This window comes from Castor canadensis, chromosome 5 (assembly GCF_047511655.1).
Source record: "Castor canadensis chromosome 5, mCasCan1.hap1v2, whole genome shotgun sequence".
Classification (NCBI taxonomy): Eukaryota; Metazoa; Chordata; class Mammalia; order Rodentia; family Castoridae; genus Castor; species Castor canadensis.
The window spans coordinates 180,392,539-180,417,786 of NC_133390.1; the positions used below are offsets into that span (position 1 = coordinate 180,392,539).

General features: G+C 53.5%; 1 protein-coding gene across 1 annotated transcript in view; it reads left to right on the top strand.

Annotated features, from left to right (window-relative positions):
* Cdh4 (cadherin 4) overlaps positions 1-24,611 on the top strand; it is a 513,311-nt gene extending 488,700 nt beyond the window's left edge. The window contains exons 9-16 of the mRNA XM_074075054.1: positions 2,362-2,547; positions 9,201-9,454; positions 10,001-10,143; positions 12,684-12,917; positions 13,680-13,913; positions 17,093-17,232; positions 17,924-18,088; positions 20,844-24,611. Coding sequence (XP_073931155.1) covers positions 2,362-2,547; positions 9,201-9,454; positions 10,001-10,143; positions 12,684-12,917; positions 13,680-13,913; positions 17,093-17,232; positions 17,924-18,088; positions 20,844-21,050 — 1,563 coding nt within the window. The 3' untranslated portion in view covers positions 21,051-24,611. The remainder of the gene's footprint in view (positions 1-2,361; positions 2,548-9,200; positions 9,455-10,000; positions 10,144-12,683; positions 12,918-13,679; positions 13,914-17,092; positions 17,233-17,923; positions 18,089-20,843) is intronic.
* Positions 24,612-25,248: the final 637 nt, after the last annotated feature.

Here is a 25,248-nt window from a genome sequence, read left to right on the forward strand (position 1 = left end):
GGATCCAGGCTCCAAGCTGGGTTCAGCTGGAAGTACTTCCCAGGAAACTAGGAAGTAGAAACCCGCCAGCCTCTTGAGAGGGGTGTGCACTTGAATCCTGGATTACAGTTGAGGTGTAAGAAATCTCATTCCAACACTGTTAAAATTCTGTCTTCCCAAATATCTCCTTGTGTCCCAGGGCGCACAAGGCTTTTCATGTGCCTGGAAATTTGAAAAATTAAATTAAAAAGTCATTACAGCCAGGAGAAGGTGAACAAGAGAATCCACAGCCAGGCTTTTCAGCTAAGGCCCTTCTTTGCGAGCATTATTAAACTTGCATGAAGTAAAGTAGACTCTCTGTGTGAGCTGCACCCAGGAGTCCGGAAGATGCCCGGCCTGGGCAGGAACCTGAGCAGGAGCAGAATGGAGGCCTCAGCCAGGCCCTCATTGAACCTCCTGGCAACACCAGAACCCACCTGGTCATTAATCAGAGGGAGGCCACCAAGGGCATGAAGCCAGGAGCACCAGCCATGAATATGGCTCCACTGGGTTGTGGGGTGGGGAGGACCTCTTGTCCTCCCCACCAGTTCGGAGCCTCAACCCCCACCTTCTGCCTCTGCAGGTGCCAAAGCACGAGGCCTCCGGCTCTCTTCTGAACCTCAGGCAGGTGCACACCACTGGCAGGTCCTGGGGAAGAATGTTTCTGAAAAATAAGATGATAATTCAGAAGTTGCTGGAGAGCCAGGAGGGCTAATCAATGTCTACTAGACTACCCCGATCTAGTGAACTGAAGAAAAAGAGACTACCTCATCTCAGAGGAGTGGAAATGTTCTAGAAAATCAGTGTTAGGCATGGTGGGATCCGGGCTCCAACAGCATTACTAGGACCCCACCCCCCCCTTAACCATTCTTCCACCGGGCAGGCCTTGTCCTCAGGTTATAAGCAGTTCTCACCCTACCCAACACCCTCTCCTCCCTGAAACCCCTGCTCCAGAGCTCCAGCCATTGGGTTGAAGAACCCTCACTGTCCCTCCAACAGCACTGTCCCCAACTCCACCATCTGTGCTGCACCCACCTCCCACCAGTCCATAGAGATGCCAGCTCCAGGGAGCAGACCCGTCCTAGGGTGGGTGGGGGCGCCTCTGGCCCTGGCCAGCTCAACACACATCTCCTCCAGGCCATGTCAGCCTCTACAATCCCCTCGTGACCCAGAGAAGAGCCTCAGCAAAGAGCCGGACCCAAGGGCCACATGCCAACAGGCAGGGTCCACTGCTACTGCCTGTGCCCTCGGTGTTCAACCAGAGGAGCTGCAGGTTTGGAACTAGAACCACTCTCCCAGAACTCTCTGGAAGCCTGTGTGCGTGCACACACCTGCCTTCAGAGGGGATCAATGACCAGCACAAACACAAACACCTCTGCAGCCTTCTTTGCCTTTAGTGCTCCAGGGCAGTGAGGCTAAACACACCCTACAAATCAAAAGAAAAGAAAACCTTGACTTATCAGCAAAGCGTCACTTCCAACCAAGGATGTGAGAACCGGGAAGAGAAAGATTCCTGGGAGGCCCTGGGGGACCAGAAGCAACATCCTTTAGGATGCATAGCTCGGGTTTCCAAACTGATGGCAAATTAGCAAGGCAACTAGTGACCTTGTTCAACAGTACGGATTTCAAGACAGCAGAGCTCTGAACTGAGCTCAGACCCTTCTGAGCATGAGACGGGAAGCCAGCACCAGTAGACATTCTCAACCCATGAATAGGAGGCACTCAGGTCTCTGTCGCCAACACATGCCTACATGTGTGCACATGGCCTCTCACTGCTTCAAAACCACCACACCAAGAGGGCCGCCATGGCCCAGAGTGGCTGCAGCTTCACTGTGCTGTGGCAGCAGAAAGGCTTTGTGCCTCCTGTATGTCAGTGATGACTGTGACGGGGACCAGAGGGACAGGGATGGCAGGAGCCCAGAGATGATTCTCTTGAGACATCTGTGCAGCTGCCACTCTGTCGTTGCTGGTTCCTGTTTGGGCAGCTCACATTTGTGGTCACACAGACGTCCCAGCTAAGTAGCTTGCATTATTGGTCCTCTGTGTGTGTGGGAAAGATTCAGAGGGGACGTGGGGGGAGGGTGGGAGTGTGTGCATGTGTTCACGCATGTGTGTGCACACATGCTCTTAGGCGAGGCTTGCGTTGAGTTGATCTGTGCAGATGGTAGCCTTGGGAGTTGCTGGGCATCAGCCTTCTTGGTACCCAGCTGCTATCAGCATGGGCCTCCCTCCCAAGTCCCCCTGGTCGAGAGCAGCAGCCCTGGTACCTCCCAGGTGCCAGCAGCTAATCCACCTCCTGGGCTCCTCACAGGGTCCTAATATTCTTTTTCTTACATTGTGCAGTTTACAGGGGAGGTCCCTGAAAACAGAGTGGAGATGGTGGTCGCCAACATCACAGTGATGGACCGTGATCAGCCTCACTCCCCAAACTGGAATGCTATCTACCGTATCATCAGCGGGGACCCCTCAGGCCACTTCAGCGTCCGCACAGACCCCATCACCAACGAGGGCATGGTCACTGTTGTGAAGGTGGGTGACTCTGGGGCCAAACGGAAATGAGGCTTGACCTATCCCCACATCCTCTGCTAGAGGCACAGACGACCTCCACCAGGCCCCCAAAACAATGCCACTACCCCCTTGACTAGAGCCATTTGCTCTCCTGAGACCCCCCTCAAGCTGTGAGGTCGTGCTTTCTAACACACTGAGGCCTTTTGCTAATACCTGAAGATTTCTTATGTACTTTCTGTGTAGTTTAAGCTGATGGTTTTCCTTCCCCAGTGTCCTGTGGCTTTTGGTGTCTTGGTTGAAGATGAACCTTAAAAGATGCATGGGACTGTTCCTTGCCTCTGTTCCCTGGGACAGTCACACAGGTTGTCCTTATCTGTATGTACACATAAGGCTGGGACTCCCTGTTGAAGGTCTGGCTCTTTTCTGATCCTGCTAATTTTTATTTTAGAGTGGAGTAGGCTAACTACTGCTCCAACTTCTTTAATGATTTTGGTTGGTCAGATCTGCTTTTCTAGAAAAGTCCACCTGCTCTAAATTTTCAAATGGGCCTATATAAGCCTATCATCAAACTAGGAGTGATCCTGTCCTCTAACCTAAGCCTTTTTCTGTACTTACAGTTCATATGGCCAGGGAAGGGTAGATTGATACAATGAAGCAAGTCAGTCATTTACTATTTAATGTGAAGCAGTTTAGCAACTATTGTCCCAAAGCAATTTGTAACAGGATAAAGAGCAAGAGAGAACAAGGAATGTGTAGAGAAAGGAAGGGTCACAAAAGGCAGCTAAATGTCAAGGTGGAAGGAAAAGGAAGTGTCACCATAGGCTGTCAGAAGCAGAGGCTACATTTCTGGGGGCTTTATTCTCAAATGAAAGGAGTCCTGAGGCAGGTACAGCAGCTCCACAATCAATGGAAGCCTGAGGCTGGAGGTGTGGCGCCTGCCTAGCAAGTGTGAGGCCCTGAGTTCAATCCCCAGGACTGCGAGAGGGGAGGGGAGGGGAGGGGAGGGGAGGGGAGGGGAGGGGAGGGGAGGGGAGGGGAGGGGAAGGAAGGGAAGGGGAAGGAAGGGGAAGGAAGGAGAAGGAAGGGAAGGGGAGGCAAGGGAAGGGAAGGGAAGGGGAAGGGAAGGGGAAGGGAAGGAGAAGGAAGGGAAGGGAAGAAGGAAAGGAGAGTGAAGAAAAGGAAAGGAGAGCGAAAGAAAGGAAGAGAGAGAGAAAGGAAAGGAAGAGAGAGGAAGGAAAGGAAGAGAGAGGAAGGAAGGAAGGAAGGAAGGAAGGAAGGAAGGAAGGAAGGAAGGAAGGAAGGAAAGCCCATTTGATTCAATGGAAACCCCAGATGCTTCTCTCTTTCTGCTCTGTTATACAAGACTTTCATCCTCTAGGGTATCTCATGGTCCAAAATGACTGCAAAAGCTTGCCACCAATACAAGAATTTTTGCTGGGCATGGAGGCTCACACCTGTAACCCTGGCACTCGGGAAGCTGAGGCAAAAGAATCAAAAGTTTAAAGCTAGTTTAGGCTACATAGCAAGACCCTAAAAAAGGTGGGAGAGGGTGTCAGGCATGGTGATTCCCACCTGTAATCCCAGCTACTCTGGAGGTAGAGATTGGCAGGACAGAGGTTCAAGGCTAGCCTGGGCAAAAAGTCAGAGACTCCCATCTTAACCAACAAAAGCTGGGCACAGTGGCACATGCCCGAGATCCCAGCTACTTGGGAGGCTGTGGGTAGGAGGTCATGGTCTAAGGCTGGCCCCAGGCAAACACTCAAGATCCTACCTGAAAAATAACTAAGGCAAAAAAGGGCTGGAGGCGTGGCTCAAGTGGTTAAGCTACTGCCTTAGCAAGTGCAAGGCACTGAGTATCCAAAAAAGATTTCACAGGCCGCAGGAAGTGAAAGAAGGAACTTTTGTGTCACCCCATGATAAAGAGTCTTCATCAACGGACAGTCATTCCTCCATACCATCGATCTCTCGCCAATATCCAACGTTCCCCACTGTATCCAATATGGTGTCTTCACGGTTGGTTCCCACTAAGACATGAGCACAGTGTGCATGTGGCCTCCAGCAGCAAGGCTCCATGGCTCCCTCTCACGTAGTCAGAACTGAGAAACCTGGTCACCTCCCTCTCTCTCCTGTGAGTTCCATGTACCAGGAGACAGAGCAGAGACTCGAACACACGGAGGATGCATGTTCTCAGCAGAAACAGTTTTCAGCTGAGGCTGTGTGCTGTAGATTCCTGCATCTCTGCTGGCCCTGCCACGGTGACATGAGGGCTGACGGGCTCAGTACCAGCCAGTCATGTTGGGCTCCCTGGCCTCCTGTACATGGTGGATGGTCACGCCTTGCTCCTAGTGCCGGCTCCCCTCCAGCCTCCACCAGGGTCTCCACACCACTGGAGCCAGCCAGCATCCAGAAGATGCTGTCACTGGGGACTGAGAATGGCTCTTTTCCAATTCTGTCCTTCTTTCATTTATTTGCTGGCATTCTCCTTCTTCAAGTAAGGCCACATGTGCACCTCAGAATATAGTCCTTAGAAGACAGGCAGGACACACAAGTGGCCATCCCCCTGGCCTGATGTCAGGAGGGAGGCGTCAGCACAGGGCCCACTGGAGGGACGAGACCTGTGTGCAGGAGCTGTGGGGCTGTATGGCACTCCTGAGCGCCATGATTGTTAAGGATGTCTCTCAAAGCAAGTCCACGGCTGTGTCTGGAGGGTCTCACTGGCCTGCCCCCACACACACACACTCCCACTTCCCTCCCAAGCTGCCCTGGCCCTGAGGCCGGGGGACCCAGCCACCTCCCCCGCTGTACCTGGTTCAGTGCCCAGCTTCTTCAACCAGGGGCCACTCTGCCACTCCCTCCCTTCATCTCCTTGCCACTGTCCAGCTGCAAGCCTCAGTGTTCTCAGAGAAAAGGGGGATGCTGGCCTACTGATCTCTGTCCTGGCCTTCCCCTCGGCTTACACCCTGAAGCCCAGCCCTGGCTTCCACTGCCCCAGAGAGGGGTCAGGGAGTCACAGCCACTGCCTGCAGGAGGCTCCTGGGTGGCAGCACATCAGTTGACAGACCTGGACAGAAGTGCCTGCCTGGCACAACCTCTCTCCAAGGGAAGTGGTAGCATGGACTGCACAGAATTGCACGCTGTGAAATACCTTCTCAGAGGACAGACAGGACACGCGGGACCTTCCTTCTTTGCCCTGATGTCAGGGCAACTTCTCCCCAGGGTGCACACTGCCTTAGAGCAGAGGGCCACGAGCACATGCCAGGTGAGCTCCAGCACCCTGATTGAAACTGCTGCAGCAAATGACCTCTCGATTTTCCCACTACAGGGTGCTTTCTTTAACCCTCCTGTGGACTTTGATCGGCCATGACAGTCTTTCTGAAAGGCCTACTTGCTCAGACTCGTGACACTATTTTTAATGCATGCATGATATGCAGCATTGTTCCTTGTCCCCCAGAGACACAAACCAATAAATACGGGGGCGCTCACCCAGTGGCCCGGTCCAGAGCGGCATGTCAGGGAGCAACGGAGGGGTCAGCCAGGCCTCTGCCTCTCCAGTTGACCCATGGGTGCACTGTGCTAAGCATGGAGGCCCAGCTGGCTCCGTGAAGCTGTGCTCCGTGGAAGAATGAGACATCACACTCAGGGCTCAGGAAAGCGTACAGGATCTTCCCTTCCTTCAGATGGACACAGACATCAGGCCTGGGGAGGATGAAGGCTCACCAAGGTCACCGAACATGGTGGGGCGGCTGTAGAGGGCCAGCATCAAACCCCACTGCTGCCACTCCCTGCAGACCCTGCTGGAGGCTGAGCTGCTCAAAGCCAGGCTGTGGCCATTGACATTTTATTTACCTAATCTTTAAACCCTTCTGCCTGCACTTGAAGGCTTTATGGAGTAGCAGTGGCTGAGAAGTTGTGGGTTTAATGCGCCAGGTATAGGATTGCTGATGCCAACCATGGTGATAAAGGAATTTTCTACTCAGTATATCCAGGTTGAATGCAGTCACCATGGATTCTGATGCTCAAATAGCCAAGTCACCCGGCCCCGCCTTTACACCTCCAGCCTCCTGTCCCAAGAGCTTCCTCACTTTGTGGCCCATCTAGACACCTGGGTTCACATTGCTGCTCTCTGGCCACATGCCAGAATCAGCATGAGGAGTGGTGTGTAGAGACCAACCTCCTTGCCTGCAAGGTGCTCACAGGTCCTGTGCTGCATCGTCTCTGGGCATTTTCAATGGGCAGAGCCAGCCAGGAGACGAAACTTCACAGCAAATTTCACAGAAATTTCACAGCAGGTACTCATACAGATCATCTCAATTTATTTCAATGATTCAAACAATCATTTTGCTCAAATTTAGCATTAGCGGGTTTTTACTTAACTGCATTAATTTTAAACTTGTATCTCATTTTGTTCATGTTTGTTTTCGTGGTACTGGGATTTGAACTCAGGGCCTGGTGCTTGCTAGGCAGGCTCTCTACCAGTTGAGTCATGCCCTCAGCCCCTTTGTATCTCATTTTCCACATTTAAAAACATTGGTTCATAACTATATCAGCATAATTCTTTTTTAAAAATTAAATTTATCTACTACACCTGATAATAGGCATTAAAGGTTAAAATAAGAAATCCAAAATCACTGTCATCGGGAAGGACAGCAATGAGCAAAGCGACTCTTGTTGCCCTTAGATAAATCCCACCGAGGCCTTTACCCCTAACGCGTGCTCCAGGTGCGAGGTACCTATTTTCCTGGGACCATGTTTACAGTTGGGAGACGGTCAGGTCTGCATTTTTTAGAGATTGCGTGGTATACATATACATAATGCATAATACATTTTCTATATAATTTTACTTGTAAACCTAAAATGCAAGCATGTGAGATGTGACAAGCACATAGCTAAGTCGTTTTCCCAGCATAACTTATGCCCATCCCATCCTTCAGATTACCAGTGACCACTGTCAGTCTTGCTTTATCCTTCTGTCCATATGAGCAAATGCACATCAAGGTCACATCCTCCCTGTACTTTACACTAAAGGCAGCCCTGCCCCCCAACACTGATGGATGCTGGAGATTCCCCACCTCGGTGTGTGGGGATCGTCTTAACCCATTTTGTTGCTAACAACGCACTACCCCAGCCTGGGTGAGCTCTGGAGAAAAGAGGTTTATGTTGGCTCCTGGTTGGGAAGGTGCAAGGTACAGAGGCCTCATGTGGTGATTGCCCAGCAATGGCCTGAACCCTGGCACCGGTGGCTGTGAACTTGCAGACATGAGTGTGCTAAGCATCTTAAGACTTGGGCAGCCATCGCTGCTAAGTGTGAGGGTTATGGTGATGAAAGATAGAGAATTAAGCTTTTATCCTGCTTTTTCTTGGACTTGGTGTTGGATTTCTGGTCCTATTTAGTGTCTTAAAGCAACACAAGTGTACAGTTCTGGGAGATCAGAGGTCAGAAATCCTTGTCAACTATGTCCCAAGGAGTTGCAGAGCATCACGTGGCGAGAGACAGGGTATGTGTGTTTGTGTGTGTGTGCACACACAACAAAACACATTCCAGCATGGCAGAGACAAGCCTTAGCTCCATGGCAGCCAGGAGCTCCTGTGTCGAACCAGCTGTTGACAATGGACATGGGGGGTCATCCATGTGATCCATGTGACCTCTACAAACATCCCTGCAACGAATGACTTGTGCATATGTTACTTTGCACGAGTCTAGGTGGAACTTTTTGTGCACCATGTAGTGTTGTGTTGTATTTTTTCCAGCGAGTGCGCTGTGAGCCTTGTCACTGAGCAGCAGCCAGTCTTGGGGCCCCAAGCTCCTCACGCACCTTCTCTCCTCCCATAGCTGCAAGACGCCTGGGCAGAGCCCCTCGATAACACATCACAAGACATTCTAGCATCCACTGGAGCCTGGCGCCAAGCACATAACTGGGGATCCTGTCCGTGCAGCCACAGGCTGGTTACTGGTAGCAGGCCACAGTGACAAACTAACACCCACTGGGGGAAGGTGGGGTAGCACAGCAGAACTGCCCCGCTCACAGCTCTGGGGACCAGAGCTGAAATCTTGGCATCCGTAGGGGCCACATTTCTTGGAAGGTTCTGGGGCATCCGATCCTTGCCTCACTCCCAGATTTTGGAGGTGGCCAACAATCTTTGGGGTTCCTTGGCTTAGAGCTGTGTCCGTCAGGCTCACTTCTGTCTACACGTGACTCCTCCCTGAGTCATCTATGTCAAATATCCCTCCACCTTCCTCTTACAAGGGATGATCCCATCTTGAGATCTCTGACTTAATTATATCTGCAAAGACCCTATTTCCAAACGAGAAACATTCACAGGTTCCAGGTGAATGTACCTTTTTTGGGGGGAGAGGGGCACTATTCAACATTTGCAAAAACACCCATGGACAAGCAACTCTGGAGACTTTGTGCCAGCCCAGGGGCGGGGAGGGAGGGCTTCTCAAAGTAGCTGTGGAGAAAGAGCTGTCATGCCCAGCAGCTCCCTGCCACCTCACCGTGGCATGGGATGATCCCAGCATCTCTTTCCTCCCACTGGCCAAACCTCATGGGAAGCCAGAGACAAGGACACCTGGGAGAGGACCATGGTCAGGACTTGCACAGAGCATGCCAGAAGAGCGGGACAGAGCTGGGGTGGGGGGCAGGGCAGCCAACTTACCTCCTCTCTCACTCTAGGCAGTGGACTATGAGCTGAACCGGGCCTTCATGCTGACCGTGATGGTGTCCAACCAGGCACCCCTGGCCAGTGGGATCCAGATGTCCTTCCAGTCCACGGCAGGGGTGACCATCTCCGTCACGGACATCAACGAGGCCCCCTACTTCCCCTCCAACCACAAGCTGATCCGCCTGGAGGAGGGGGTGCCTGCCGGCACTGCGCTCACCACATTTTCTGCAGTGGACCCCGACCGCTTCATGCAGCAAGCCGTGAGGTGGGACCCAGCACGACCACCCAAACTGCTCAGGCCCTCGGGTGATTCCAGTCCCCAGCCTGTCTGTTTTCTAAGGAGCATCCCAAAGTTGGGGGTGGCGTCCTACCTGAGGAGCTGTCCCAGACCTGGGGGTATGGGTCACACAATGCCATCCCCTGGAAAGTCCTGGACAAACCATGAGCTTTGTCACAGTTTCCAGGACAGGGAGATGTGACAGCCAGGCCAGGTCTGACCCTGGCTTCACTCTCGTAATGTACTGCCTAGGCAGGCCATTGACCCTCACTGCTCCTCAGTGACCTCACATACAAAATGGTGACATTGATACCACCTGCCTCCTGGGGTCTTCCTGAGGTTGAGACCACCCACCCCAGTCAGGGTGCAGTGACATGAAGCAATGCTGTGGCCTGTGTGCACAGCCTCCAGGTGCCTCCAGGAGACAGAACAGCTCTGTGCTGTGCCCACCATGCAGCTGCTCTATCTCCTGGAGGAAGGAGTGCGGGGGCCAGGACAGCCTGTCCCCCTCACCTCCAAACCTCTCCTCCACAGGTACTCAAAGCTGGCTGATCCAGCGAGCTGGCTACACATTAATGCCACCAATGGGCAGATCACCACAGCAGCCATCCTGGACCGAGAGTCGCTCTACATCAAAAACAATGTCTACGAGACCACATTCCTGGCCGCTGACAACGGTGTGTCCCATTTCAGGGCGGTGGCTGACACAGCTTCCACCATCCTGGTGCTGTGGCAAGGAAGGGTGCTGGTCAGGGGGACCCAGGTGGCCGTGGCACCCAGAGGATCACAAAGAGGCCTAGAGGGCTGGGGTCAGGGACGGAGCAGCACGAAGTGGCATCTGCATAGACAGCCGTGAGCTGGACCTTGTCACCCATCACTGCCCCCCATGAAGTCCCTTCCTCCCTCCATCCAAACTTCTGATACTCCATCTGTGTCCCCTGTCCCCCTCACTCATGCTCCATGGGAGTCAGGAGTCAGGGAGTTGAGTGGCCTATAGCTGTCTGGCTGATCCTCACTTAGCAAGACCTGGCTGGTGCCTTGGTTTCCACACCTGCAAACCAGGCCTCGGAACCACATCTGCAGCTTTCTTTATTTCTTTTCTTCCTTTCTTTATTTTTACAGTACTGGGGATTGAACTCAGGTCTACACTTTGAGCCACTCCACCAGCCACTTTTTGGGTTTTTTCTAGATAGTGTCTTGCGAACTATTTGCCTAGGGCTGGCTTCAAACCATGATCCTCCTGATCTCTGCCTCCCAAGTAGCTGGGATTACAGGCGTGAGCCACTGGCGCCTGGCTGCAGTTTTCTAAAGCTTTGAGCCAAAGCCTTGCCAAGCAGAAGAGAGAGGCAGGAAGTCCAAGCCCCTCACAGCCACCCCTGGCTCACAGCTGCCCTCGACATGTTGCCTCCTGGCTCTGATCACCAGAGCGTGGACTCTTGCAGCCCAGGATCAGAGTGACCCTGACAGCCCTGGGGACAGAAGGGCAGCAGCCAGGCCATGGACAAGTGGTACAGAGAGGGACCCTAAGGCCTGGGGTGGGGGGGGAGCTGTGCTGAGGAATAAGGCACAGGAGCTCTTGGGGCTTCCAAGGATCAGAGGCTGCACCCTGGACCCATAGTCGCCCACAGTCCAGCTGAGCACTAGTGGGTCCCTCACACTGCACAGGCCAGGGGCCAAGTCCAGCACCACTACCCCCTTGTGGGAACAGATCTGACCTCTCTGTGCCTCAGTTTCCTCCTCTGCAAAATAGAGATCTGGTACCCCTGAGGCCCAAGTGCATTGTGTCTCCCACAGCACGGAGGTCAGGCCTGGCACAGGTGATCCAAGGCCAGCATTCAGCATGGCCCTTATTGCTGTCACTCACTAAGTGCCTGCTGAGGACCAGGCACTGCCCATCAGTGAACAAAACAGACCAGAGCCTTATTTTCTCTCACATTAAAGAAGGTTGGAGTCAAACAAGTGAGAACCCAGGCTCACTCTGTGGCCATGTTCACATCCTTCTGTGCCATGGCATGGTCCAGAATGGCTGCTGGTGCTCCAACCATCATGGCCATGCTCTGGCAACTAGAAGGAAGGGAAAGGTGCCCTTCTAGGGACTTCCAGGGCACACCACACAGGACTCCACTCACAGCTCCTGAAGGCCAGAAATTAGTCACACAGCCACAGCTGGGAAACATAAACTCTAGTGGACAGTGCTGCTCTCACCAGAAGTCGGGGCTCTGTGTCTTTTATTAGAAAAAGCAGAAAATGGGGGCTCCTGGTAGGAGACCCTACCTGGCAGGCATTATGTCACCTTCTACCATCAGAGCAGTTTTTGAAGGCAAGCACTGCACTGGGCGCCTTAAATGTGCCTCATGTGTTTCCCCGAAGATGAGAGGGACACCTTGTAGGAATTTAACACACACACTGCCTGCCTCAGCCGACGAATGGGGCTGTTAACGATGGGGTCAGGAGTGGCCCTCAAAAGGCAGTGCCGTGGTCAGACAGTTCCTGGCACCGCCGCCTCCAAGCCTGGGGCTGGGCAGCGAGCACATCCCTCTGCCCACAGCACAGAGCTGGGGCCGAGGAATGGACTGGGTGGGGGAGGGGCTCTCAGAGGACAACTCCCTGAGGAGTTCTAGGGCCCAGCACAGCACCTCTGTCCACACCGAGGCCAGAGACAAGCAGAGGACTGCCATGGAGCCCACCCTCAATCCCATGTTCCGCCGCAGGGCATCCCAGGTCTGACTCAAGGACAGCAGCCCTTCATTTGGGTTGGGTCTGGGAGCTCTGCTGGGCAGGCAGAGAAGGGAAGGACTGGGAAGAGGTGCAGGGCCTGGTAGAGCCCCTCCCAGAACCCCCAGGGCACGGCTGTGAGCTCAGAGTGGGGGCCATGAGGTGTGGCTGCCACTATGGGGGAGGGTGTGACGTGGGCACCAATGCCTTGTGTTTCTGTGTGCGCCTTGTGCCACTGTGGTGTGGCTGACATCTGTGACACATCTATTTATGTGTCGAGCACAGTTGGGTGGCTTCCTGTCACAAAGGGTGGACTGTTGGAGCAAGTTTGGGGCTGTGGGTCAGTCAGTGTGCAGCTGTGTGTCTCTCTGGCTATAGGGCCACACGCGTCTCTATGCCTGTTGCGTGTGACTGTGGGTCTGTCCCGCGTGGAGCTGGGGGTGGGTCCAGTGCAGTCATCATGTGGGAGTGGCCCTGTGCGGTCACTGTGTATGTCCTGCAGGGATCCCCCCGGCCAGTGGCACTGGGACCCTGCAGATCTATCTCATTGACATCAATGACAACGCCCCAGAGCTGCTGCCCAAGGAGGCGCAGATCTGCGAGAAGCCCGGGCTTAATGCCATCAACATCACTGCGGCCGATGCCGACATTGACCCCAACATCGGCCCCTATGTCTTCGAGCTGCCCTTCGTCCCCGCTGCTGTGCGGAAGAACTGGACTATCACCCGACTAAACGGTGAGTCCTCCTGGCAAGAGCCCAGCCACAGGGGAAACGGGAGCCACAGAGACAGGACGGTCCCAGAGAGGACTGCCCAGCCCTTGTCCTCTCAAATAGCACCGCACCACGCTGTTGGCCCCGTCCACTCCCCCCGACATGGGGACGTTAGGTCTTCCCAGGGTCCTGCAGTTTTAGAACAAGCATCCTGTCACTTCCAGTGTTTGGTTCTCAGCTGTCTCAGGGCACTTGCCCAGGTGCTGGTTGGTTGTCTGAGGACAGAAAACTCACAACTGTGGACAGCACTGGGAACACTGTACTGGAAATGTTACATCAATTCCAGCCTCCCCTGGCAGAGTGCCTGTTTCCTCAAACTCTGCCCAACACAGAATAGCAGAGCGTTTTGCCAATGGCACACCAAAACCAGTGCTTCCAGTCGTGTTTCTTGACTACCGTGGGAATTTTTTAGGTATGTACTGCTGTTCTCTTTCTGCAGTGCTTTTGCCTAGAGCTCTTGATAGGTAGATAGATTAGATAGATAGCTAGATAGATAGACAAATAGTAAATAAATAGATGATAGAGAGGATAGATAGATAGATGATAGATAGATAGATTTTCTCATTGCCAGTGTCTTTAACTTGATGGTGCTATGGTTGTATGTGTGTGTATTAACCAAATGGACCTTTCAGACTTCACGCCATTAGGCTTGGCCCCTCCCTGTGACAGTCGTGCTCAGGAAGGGTGGCTGGACACTCGCTGAGCATTCGCTATTCCTCCTACCAGGTGACTACGCCCAGCTCAGCTTGCGTCTTCTGTACCTGGAGGCAGGGATGTATGAGGTCCCCATCATCATCACAGACTCTGGGAACCCTCCCTTGTCTAACACGTCCATCATCAAAGTCAAGGTGTGCCCGTGTGACGAGAACGGCGACTGCACGACTGTTGGCGCAGTGGCCGCAGCTGGTCTGGGCACAGGCGCCATGGTGGCCATCCTCGTCTGCATTGTCATCCTGCTGAGTGAGTGCGGCCCAGCTCTGGGGACCTTGTGGGCACAAGCACTGTCCCAGGGACAGGGGCAGAAGTGGGGGCAGAAGGTACCACAGCTCACATTGCTCAGCCATGTGCCATCCACCAGGAATCTTTCAGAAAGCCATTGAACTGGGCCATACAGTGAGGGAGAACTGGGTCCTCCCATTCCTGTCAAGTCCAAGCAAAAGGCAGTGTGGCCCAGCAGCTCAGGGATGTCTACAACCCTCCAACCCCTCTCCATCACCCCACTCTGCTCCCAGAGCACCCTGGACCCCGAGGCTGGCTTGCTGGTGAGCATGAGAGCTATGGGCAGCTCTCAAGTGGAAGCCGAAGGGAAGGACAGCTCTGCCTGTCAACATCCCATCGGAAACTCTGGAACTCACTCTAATTGGTCTGGCTCAGGTCGCATGCATACCTTGTAACCAATCACCATCTGGGAATGGAGTGTGCTCATTGGCTCCACCCAGGCCACATGCTTCAATGGTGTCTTGCATTTCAGAGAGCCACAGCAGATCCCCAGACAGGAAGGAGGGCTGTGGGAAGGAGGAAGAAATGACCCCAGGTGTCCCTACTCTCATCCTCCCACCTAGACAGTCACTCTGGTCCAGACACCACCCATGGACCATGGTGGAAGTCAGGAAAGAGAGGGGCAGAGGTCTCAATGACCCTTCTCCTTGTCATACCAAGCCAGAGGGCCTCCACCACCATGCTGGCATGGACCAGGGGTCCCGTGTCAGAACCAGAGTGAGCCCCATCAAAGATGACCTTTCTCTGAGGCCTCTGCCTGTCTTCCGTATCCACATCTTCCCCTCTGTGTGCTGGTCTATTTCCAAGGCCTTCTTTGGACAGCCATTATCAGTGATGGGTTTCTTTATGTGGGAGCTGTGACAGCCCCACAGAGGGTTGGAGGTGGCTCCATGGCAGAAGAAGGCACATGCTCCTCCGAAGACACACCAGGAGGCCAGGGGTGCCACAGCCTAGAGAACTCACTTGGGGTATGAGTGAGACCTGGCTCACACCGGGGAGACAGCCTGGGCCACAGTCCAGGTGACTGAGTCAGCCAGGTCCAGGACTCAGCGGGCAGACACCCCTGCAGGCAGCTGTTGCCCAGTCATAGGACAAAGCTTTAGGGACCTCTCTGTCCTCCTCCTTTGTCTCCTTGGGTGGCCCTAGCTACAGTGGTCTGCCTCTCTGCAGTCCTTGTTTAGTCCATTAGAGTCCAGAAGGCTCTAGACTCTAGGTTCTGACTCAGTCAGTCACACAGGTGGCAGCTCTTTCTTCCCTCTCCAATTCCCTCTTCACAATCCAGGCCACATCAGAGGGTCCCTCTGGCCACTGCTGTGTCTTTCCACATTTGCGGGAGAAATCTTGCATCACCCACAGCTTTGAGAGGGCCTCAAGCAGCCACAGAGGTTAATCAGGCTGGCACGACCTCCCAGACCCTCTGTAGACTGTGACTGCTGTGCCCCTGCCTTTGCTCAGCTCTGCAGTACTTAGCCTTTACTACTACTTATGGGCCTCAGTCTCCATGTCTGTGAAATGGGGAGACGATGAGAGGACGCACGGGAGTGACCAATACGTACTTGTGAGGGTGTGAGCACTGCTCCTTATTCCCAGATGCCACCCTGGCCTAACATCTGCCCTTCAGAGCCAGGGTGCAGAGGAGCAAGAGGGGCAGGGGAGGGGAGGAAAGGCAGAGCCAGCACACAACAAGGGGGCCTTCCTGTGAACTGAGATGCCTAGGGGTCTGGAAAAGAGCAGAATGTCCATGGGAAGTGGAGCCTGGACACAGACCCCAAAGGGCCGTGGGATTCAATGCAGGTGAGGGAGAGGGGTCCCCTTCATCCACACAGGTGCAGGTTAGGGATCACCACTTCTCTTAGTTTGCACCCAATTCATTTGGGTTGTGGGAGAACTCCTGCTCCCCAGTTCCCCCTCAGTTTGAAGGGCTCTACCCATCAGTCCAGCACATTCCCAGGACTGACTGACTCTCTGGGGGCTCTGGGGTGGGGAAGGCCATGGCCTATGCTCTCTTCCTTCCCTGCCTGCACTGAGGCTCATCTGGAGCCGCTCAGTGGCCCTGTCTGGGCTCCCCACTGCCCCTCCCAGGACAGAACCCCCCTGTACCATTGGGGAACTTTCCATGACTCCTGGCCTAACACTTCCTGCCCAGAAGCCCTCATTTGCACCTATTCTGCCAAAAACCCTCAGCTCTCACAATTCAGAAGAGCAGGGCCCCCCCCCAGCACGTCCTCTCACATCCTCCTGTCCCTCAAGCATCAAAGTGTGTTCTGAGCTGGCCATGTCCCCCAGGGAGTGCAGGAAGAGGGAAAGTGCACCCAGTGGGTCCTCTGCACCCGCAGGCTCCGCATCAGTGCCTCACTCAATGGCAGAGTGGAAATTTTTTTTTAAACAATTGTGTCTGGGCTGAGAAAGTCCAGACTTTTTTCTCATCACCCCTCCCTGAACAATACAGTGTGACAAGTACCGCACAGCACTTACACTCTATCCGTTATTGTAGGTCATCTAGAGGTGGCTACATGTGCACAGAGGATGTCTAGGTTCTCTGCAGGTGCACACCTTTGTGTGCACAGGGACTTAAGCATCTGTGGATTTCAGTACACAAAGGGCAGGGGGACCCACAGCCCTGCCCTGGGTTTATCCACCCTCTGTAGATAAGCCTCTGAAAACACTCTTCCGGTTCCCAGACAGGGAGTGAGAGACAAAGGGCCAGAGCCAGTCAGCTCTGCCTCGGAAACTGCACATACACTATACATGTGTGCATCCCACGCACGCATACGTGAGCGTGCACACATGAGCACAGTGCAGTATGCACATGTACTAATGAATGCATTCGATCATGCATGCACACACAAATCTATGCATTGTGCACCTGTATACACATGAACGCAAGTGCACACACCGTAACATATACAGATCTACACTCACACAAGCATGCACGTGTACTTGTGTGCACATGCCTTCCGTCCTTCCATGGACACACATGGAGCATTCATACATCCAACCATGCCCATGAAAATGAGCTATGCACAGGTTTGCACACCCTCACATACCCAGACATGTGCATCCGTGTACACACAAAGGCATGCTTATGCATACTCACACTTGTGTACACACCCTGCTCACGATGGCGGCTCCTCCCACAGCCATGGTCCTGCTGTTTGTGGTATGGATGAGGAAGCGGGAAAAGGAGCGACACACAAAGCAGCTGCTCATTGACCCCGAGGACGACGTACGTGACAATATCCTCAAGTATGACGAGGAAGGCGGCGGCGAGGAGGACCAGGTGAGACCGGGGTCGCATCTGCCTGTCTCCGGGGGGTTCACTCTGGGGTTTTGACAGACATTTTTGTCCTTTTTGTGAATGGGAAGGTGTTGAGCATTCTGTTTGGGATGCACCGTTCCCAGCCCAGGTCCCCTGCCCGTGTTTGCATTTCAGGCCCTAGCTGTCTGTGCATGCAGCATCTGCCTCCTCCCTCTGTCCAGCCACCGGCCCCAGCCTACTGCTGCCCTGTGCCATGAAGGGGACAGCCAGGGTCTGCTAGGGACACCAACACCCACCACCTGCCTCACACTCCCAGTGCTGGGGCAGTGACCAGAGCTGGTGGGTGACACAGAGCTGCCTGGTTGAAGCTGAGGAAGGGGCTGGCTCCTCCCTGTGTGAACAAAAGCTGCTGTGTATGGTCACTGAGCAGCAGGGCAGGAGGGTCACTTGAGAGAGTGCCAGGCCAGCAAAGGCATCAGGTGGGCAAACCCACACCTCCCAGAGGACAGGAGGGATTTGGACATTGTGAGCAGGGCAGACCAGGTGACTGACTCAGACAGCAGATGTGCTTGGGGACTCTGTGGTGGTGCGGGACCACGGGGCAGGTGCACTCAGGCAGTGACAGAACGAGACAAGGGTATGCTCCAGGTTCTCCTGGCACCCCATCTGTTCCTTCACTGACCTCCCTGACTCCCTTGGCCTCCGCCCCCAGGACTACGACCTCAGCCAGCTGCAGCAACCGGAAGCCATGGAGCATGTGCTGAGCAAGGCCCCCGGAGTGCGACGGGTGGATGAGCGGCCGGTGGGCGCCGAGCCCCAGTACCCAGTCAGGCCTGTGCTGCCCCACCCAGGTGACATTGGTGACTTCATCAACGAGGTATGTGCCCTCCAGTGGGAGAACTGAGCATGGTGTCTCCTCTAAAAGTAAAATCCTGTTAACACATGAGTGTTCCTTGGGGGAGGAGGTGACCCAGACTGGGTTCAAGGCCAGCCTGCCCTCCAGCTGTGTGGCCCTGGCCACCTTAGCTCCTGAGCCTTCTGAGAAAGACTAAGATTCCCCCCTCTAGACTGAGGATGAAGACACCAGGGGCTTTGTGCACAGCAGGGACATAACAGAAATTTCAGGTCACCAAGGCCACCATGCCACCAACATGCAGTGTCAGGAAGAACCATTCTCAGGAGGAGAACAGCAGAGGGCTGGGATGTTCTTGGGCACAAGGGGCCCCTTGAGCCCTAATCTCAGACCTGACCTTCTGCTTCTGGGATCAGCCTTCCCAACCTATGTCAAAATCCCGATGCCCGGGAAGACAGACCCAAGCACAGATGGCCTGGTCTCTGCTCCGCCCAGCACTCCCTGCCCCCTGCCCATCACCCACAACAGGACATGATGTTGGGAACCACTGAGATGCAGTGTCCTGCAGTGCCCATTCTGACATTTGGAGTTTGGATGTACCAAATACCAACAACAAGGCCTCCCAGCCTAGGATTCATCTGTAAGAGAAGCCTGGCGCACCTCTTATAACTAAGCCAGGAACGAGCTGTCTGCCCTGTGAGCCACGCCCCTGCCTCTGTCCATCTTCCTTTGCAATAAAGCAAGCAGGAGCAGGTGAAGCAGTACAGCTCCCTGCTGGCACTGCTTCCCTGAAGTCTCCACCAGGGTCCCACCCACCTGCCAGCATTGGAGGGAGAGAGGGGGCTTCAAGACCTGGTCTCCAGTACCCACTACTTATTATTTATAGGGGCTGAGCAACACCTGTGCCTCAGCCTATGCCAGGATTGGATGTATTTAACCAGGTTGAGTACAGCCCAGGGGGAGTGGGCGAGATTCCTCTGAATATTCCCCAAAGTAGTTGTCAAAACAAAGTTCTGCTATTGTCTGAAGCCAGTGCTGCCCGCACACACTTAACAACTACAAAGCAATAAAATGTTACAAAAAAAAGAAAAGAAGAAGAAAGAAAGTGGTGTTCTCTCCAACCTACAGTCAATAGCCTGCTTTTAAATAATTTAGGGGAAGTTAAAGATGCAAATTATAAACCACTCAGTTCTGAGTGTGAGAAGAGCACTCCCCTCCCAGGACAGGGCTGGGCCAAAGTGGTACTCAGAGGAAAATACATAGCCTTAAATACATAACAGGGAACTAGAGAGAATGAATAAAAAGAACTAAACTTTTGACTTGAGAAGTAGGGGAGAAAAAGCAAAATAAACCCAAAGAAAAATATCCTGAAAAAAAAAAACAAATTAAGAAAGGCAAGAATTAACGAGAGAGAAGTATACATCTCAAGGCTCACCTGCTCGAGTGGTTGTCCCTAGGCCTCTGGGTGGCCTAGAAGCAGGTGGGTTCGTGCAGCTCAGGCCCAGACCTCACTGTGCCCAAAATGTCACACAGAGTAAAGCAGCTATCTTTCTTCCATCTCTCTAAAAAGACAATGTTTTGGGTTCCTTTGATGTCTATAGTGCTTGGGTTCACTTCTGAGTTTTCTATTCTCTTCCACTGAAAAGATGATGAGTCTCGAATCCAAATGTGAGACACCTTGTCACCTCTTTCTTTAGCCTCAGAATCTGAGAAATTGTTTCTTTAACAAGAAGTTTCATATTTAAATAAATTAATATTAGCTAGCTAAACCATTCCCTCCTAGGTGTGGAGAAAGGCCTAGGAGCCATCTGGAGTCTGCCTTGAAGGCACAAAGCCTCTGCTGTCTGGGGGTAACATGGGAGATACAGTTCCTAAAGGTTAGTTAGACACAGAAACTCCCAAAGCTGACTAACTCCATCCTTAAAGGAGGAGAAGCAGGGCAGGCCAGGTCCAGTCCACTCAGCCCAGTACAGGGCTCTTGAGTGGGCCTAGTTGGGTCCAGATGAGCCCCTCCCCTCAGCCATTTACAAACCCCAAACCAGCAGACAGGGGGCCAAGGATGGGTGCATCGGTCCTTCAGTTTAAATTAGTTTCCAGTCTTAGCTTGGGTTTTCCCAAAAGGAGAGACACAATTTGAGGGCAAGTGGTCTACCTAGGGGCTAATCCCAAGGAAACAGCTGTGGGTACCTGTGACTCCCTCCTACTAGGGACCCGCAGGTGCCAGGGTAGAACAGTTGCTGGAGCAAAGGAGCTGAGGAGCACCCACCCCTCCGTGGTCACTGCTCCAGGGCACCCTGTGGGCCACGTGTGGAGCAGGTGCTGACAGTAGAAGTGGCGCCAGCAAACACTGAAGGAGAGGGCGGGGCTCTGGCAACGCCTGCTGCATTGCCAAATTTTGATCCTGGGGATGTTGACATGTTACCTCCCATTTCTGACTTCTGGCCACCCTGCGTCCGGGGTCCCTGGTCAGCTGAAGAGGAGGACATCTGCCCCTTGGGAGGGCTGTGGACAGAGCGCAGCCTTCCTCTCATTCTCATTCACTGCTGGTGTTTGCTACCCAACACTCTCCACTGCTGTTCTCACAAACAGACTTCCCTGCTTGGTCCTCTGAAATGCCCTGCAGCAAACTCAGGAGCATTTATTGAGCGCCCACTGTAGGCAAGATCTGAGAACTTCATCTCCCTGCCCTGCCTCCCACCTCCTCTTCTGAGCCCCTTCCTGCTCCATCAGATTTCAGAGCTGCACACCCTCACCCTAACCCCTGTCTGTGACCCCCCAGGGACTGCGAGCTGCCGACAATGACCCCACAGCGCCACCCTATGACTCCCTGCTTGTCTTTGACTATGAGGGGAGCGGCTCCACTGCAGGCTCTGTCAGCTCCCTAAACTCATCCAGCTCTGGGGACCAAGACTATGACTATCTGAATGACTGGGGACCCCGGTTCAAGAAGCTGGCGGACATGTATGGGGGCGGCGAGGAGGACTAGCCAGCCTCACGTCTCCGACAGAAAAGAGAACAGCGCTGGAGGCGGAGGAGCAGGACGAGCAGAGGCAGCCAGTCTCCTGACCCCAACCCTGACCCTGCGACAGCTGGCCTGGTTCTGGTGTTAGGAGGCCCCTCCCCGGCCCGCCTTCCCCAGCGTGGAGCTGTCTGGCATGAACACTGGTCACCAGGTGCACGTCTCAGTAGCCACGGACTAAGGGAGAGCCAGAGGCACTGTCCTAACTTGAATTTCCTAGAACAGAAGCACTGTTGAAAAACAAAACAAAACAAACAAAAAACAAAAAGTGCCTTTTGGTACACGTGTCAGATTCCCTAAACTCAGGAGTGACTGAAAGCAAGCAGACAGCCCAAGGTCCCCTCCATCCCAGGCCTGGCGGGCCCTGACTCCAGCTGGTCCCACTCTGGAAGCACCTAGAATGGGGAAATGAGTCCTTTTTCTTTTTTTTTTTCTTTTGGCCTTTTATTAAGAAAAAGAAAGTGGGTGACTTACTTGAAAAAGTAGTTTAGGGTCCAAATCCCAACATCCTTTGCTGAGTGCAGTCACCTGGGCCCCTTTGGGCTCCCCAAGCCTGACAGGTGAGCCAAAACTTTCCAGCCGTAAAAGCCCCTGAGGCTGGTCAAGTTCTGGATAACAGGCCAGGCCATGTGGATTTGGCTCTCAGCCTCCCCCTCAGAGGCTGTAATAGCTAGGGCTGGCAAGGCTCCCAAGGAACCATCCTCAGTGCTCCCCATCTCCACCATTGGCCACCCCAGTGCCCCCTGGTCTGCCAGAAGAGCCTCCCTCTGGGTCACCTGTCCCCCCAGTGCCACTGATGTCCCCTTTGCCTTTGGTTCAGGATTGGGTGTTGTCCAAGAAGCCACAGTGCCCTGTAAAAATCCTGGCAGAAGCCCTTCATCCCTCGGGATCTGACTCTGGGGGCCCCCTCTCGAAGATCCAGTGAACGTGCATCAGCCAGAACCCTCCTCCAACACTCTGACTCTGGCCACCTCCAGGCCTGTGCAGATGGTAGACAACTAAACAAAGCCTGCACCAATCAGTACGGGGTAGGCTTGGTACCAGCACCAGCGTGGGTAGACTCTGGCAGCCCCTTGTCCTTCCCTGGCCCCTCTGACCTGAGCTGATGCTGTGGACTGCTGGGGCAGCAAGGACCTGCTCTGAGTGGCCATGAGAGACCTTGTTTGGCTAGACTGGTGTGTCAGCAGATGCTCCAGGTGCATGCACCAGAAGCTGGAACCCTCCTTTCCTCCCAACCCTGTCCTAACTGCTTTCTGATGGCCCTCCAGAGCTGGCTTTGCTCTTGCCGTGGGTGGTCTGACTCAGGCAAGACTGGCTGAGGTGATGTGTCCAAGACTTCCAGGAGAACATAACACTGCCTTGCTCCTCTAGATGGAGAACAGGCCTGGGGCATCTCCACATTTGGGCATGAAGCACCTTGTGCCAGGACAGCAGGTAGACAGGTACTGGGCACCCTGTGTTGGGTCAGCTTCTAGGCTCATCCCAGGTGGGTACATTTCTGAGGAAGGGGTGAGGGTGCCAGTGACCTGCAGGCTTGATGTTAGAGCTCCTCTTAGGGAGAAGGAGGTACCAACATTGACAAAGGACAGGGAAGCCCTTCCTGGACCCCACTCCTTCTGCTGGGGGTCAGAAGAGCCTCAAAAGGGCTGGGAAGGTTGAGGTGCCAGGGGGCAGCATGTCCCCCACCCAGGGGTCCCCAATCCATTGCTTCCCTCAGCCTCTGGCCTCCCCTTTTGCTAGGATCATCGTCTCTTTTCTACAGAGCGTTGGCCTCAAAGTCGCACCTGAGTGGCCTCACGGGGACGCCAAACTCATGGGTGCGTCCTGTTGGACATCAGGGTTCTTCCCCAAACCAAACTCATCCCCACCGCTGTTCTCCCTGGAGTGGAGCTGGGTTACAAACTCAGCTTGGATCATTCTGACCCCTCGAGAGATTGTCCGAGGAGGCAGGGAGCGAGTGAGTGTCTGCAGACAGCCAGACCAGATGGGCTCCTGGAAGGCAAGTGGGGTCACCCAGTCCTAAGCTGTGCTATGCAAATCACTCGTGGCCGGCAGCCAATGAGGATGGTCTTGAATGTCTGGGGCATGGCCACTGGAGGAATGGGGGGGGCGGGACTGGAATTTTCTGGTTTTATTTTTGGGATGTTCTTGCTTCAGTGGAAGCTCTGAGCCCAAGGAGTGTGAGTGGATAGTTGGAAGTGTGTCTGTGATCAGGAGCGAGGCAGCCAGGAACCTTTATCTGAAATTCTGCGGTCTCTTCCCAGCTAAGCGATGTCTCACCTGCCTCCCAGGAAACCCTCTCCCCTCACCTCTTTCACTGCCAAAGCTGCCTGCATTTGCCCTGAAAGCCTGCAGGCACAGGCAGAGGCTGGGTACCAGCTGGAGGGAAGTCCACGGCTGGATGCCTCCCCCTGAAGCCCCATACCCAGTCAGCCCCTGGGGCTGGAGAAAGCTGGGGTTCCACACCCTCCCAGACCCATCTCGGAACCGAGTTCTGAGGCCAATGAGTTAGCATTAGCCAAGTGTGCAATCAGTGTCAAACGTCTCTCTTCTGTAGCTTGTAGATACGACGTCTATGGGTGATCAGGGGCCAGCCGCCAGAGGCCAGAGCCCAGTGCTGGCAGAGTGCAAGGGCATAGTTTAGTTTCTTTAGGGAATTTTCTTCTAGAACAAGAGAAACCTGCACTGCTGGGTAGAATGCCAAAAGCACCCTGGCCATGGCCAGCTCCAGCACCTCTAATTCCAGGCCAGCAGGTTTTCTCTTTTTTGTGTCTTTCAGCACATCCAAAACGCTAGGCCTCCCACCACCAAAGTGTCAGAGTAATGGCCAAGTGTCAGGCCCTCAGAGATGCCTCCATTTCCCCGGCGTGAGTACATGGTCCATTGAGATGACAACTCTGTTCTCGCCAAGGAAAAAGTTGGGGGGAAGGCAGTCTCCAGTCCCATCAAAGCTAAAAAGAAGAACACCAAAAAATCAGCAGCACCTCCTTGCACAGAGCGCCAGGCGGGAGTGCATGCAGCCCCGTGTGCACACGAACAGGCTCTGCTCCATGCAGCTGGTCCAGCGGGAGCCCCTCTGTGTATACTTGGAACGCGTTTTACTTTTCCTTTCTCTCCTTTTTCCATTCTGATTTTTTTTTTGCATGTTTCTTTTTGAAAATGGACGCGCGCAGCAACCCGCATGACCACGGTTGTTTTGGAGAAGGATACCGGAATATGATGTCTTCACGCTGCAACTCTGAGCATTGCGCGGTTAGGCAAATGTTCCAACATTTTTGTAATCGTCAACAGCACAACTATTTTGTATTGTTGTTTGTATCATTTTGTACCGAAAAAGAAAAAAAAGGAAAAAAAAAGGGAAGAGAGTCCATGTTTTCAATGTGTTTTCAGTGCCTGGCGGTCTTGGTTCCAAACAGAATGGCAGCTTTGCAGAATTGTCCTGTCTTGGAGTGGAGTCGAGCGTCGGCACGCAGCTCCAAAGGAGTGAATAAAGTCCCCCTTTAAGTAGTCAGCCTCCACCTGGCTTGTTTTCATCCACTTATTCCAGGAGCTGACAGTGCTCAGGGGGGGCAGTGGGTAGACAAGAAGAAGTTGGCGCCACTAGGAGGACCCAACAAATACTTCTGGCCATCTGTAATGTCATGTGTCAGACACTGTTCTAGGCTCTGGTAAAACAGGCATGAACAAAACCAGCCCACTTCTCACAGTTTTTTGAGGCCCATATACTGTATGTGTATTTTTTTTTTTTGCACTACTGGGGTTCGAACTCAGGGCCTACACCTTGAGCCACTCTACCAGCACTTTTTTGTAAAGAGTTTTGTTTTTTTTTTTTTGAGAGACGGTCTCACAAACTATTTGCTCAGGCTGGCCTCAAACTGGGATCCTCTGATCTCTGCCTCCTGAATAGCTAAGATTACAGTTGTGAGCCACCGGCTCTGGCTCTGTATTTAAAGTTTTTAGTGGTTAGAAATCAATAAAGTATGTTCCCCACAAAGGTGGCAAATACATCTTTGTGACACCACAGAAAGCCAGGTTCAGCCAGGCGCTGGTGACTCAAGCCTATAATCTTAGCTACTTGGAGGCTGAGATCTGGAGGATCAATAGTTCTCAAGACCTCATCTCCAAAATAACCAGAGCTAAATGAACTGGAGGCATTGCTCAAGTG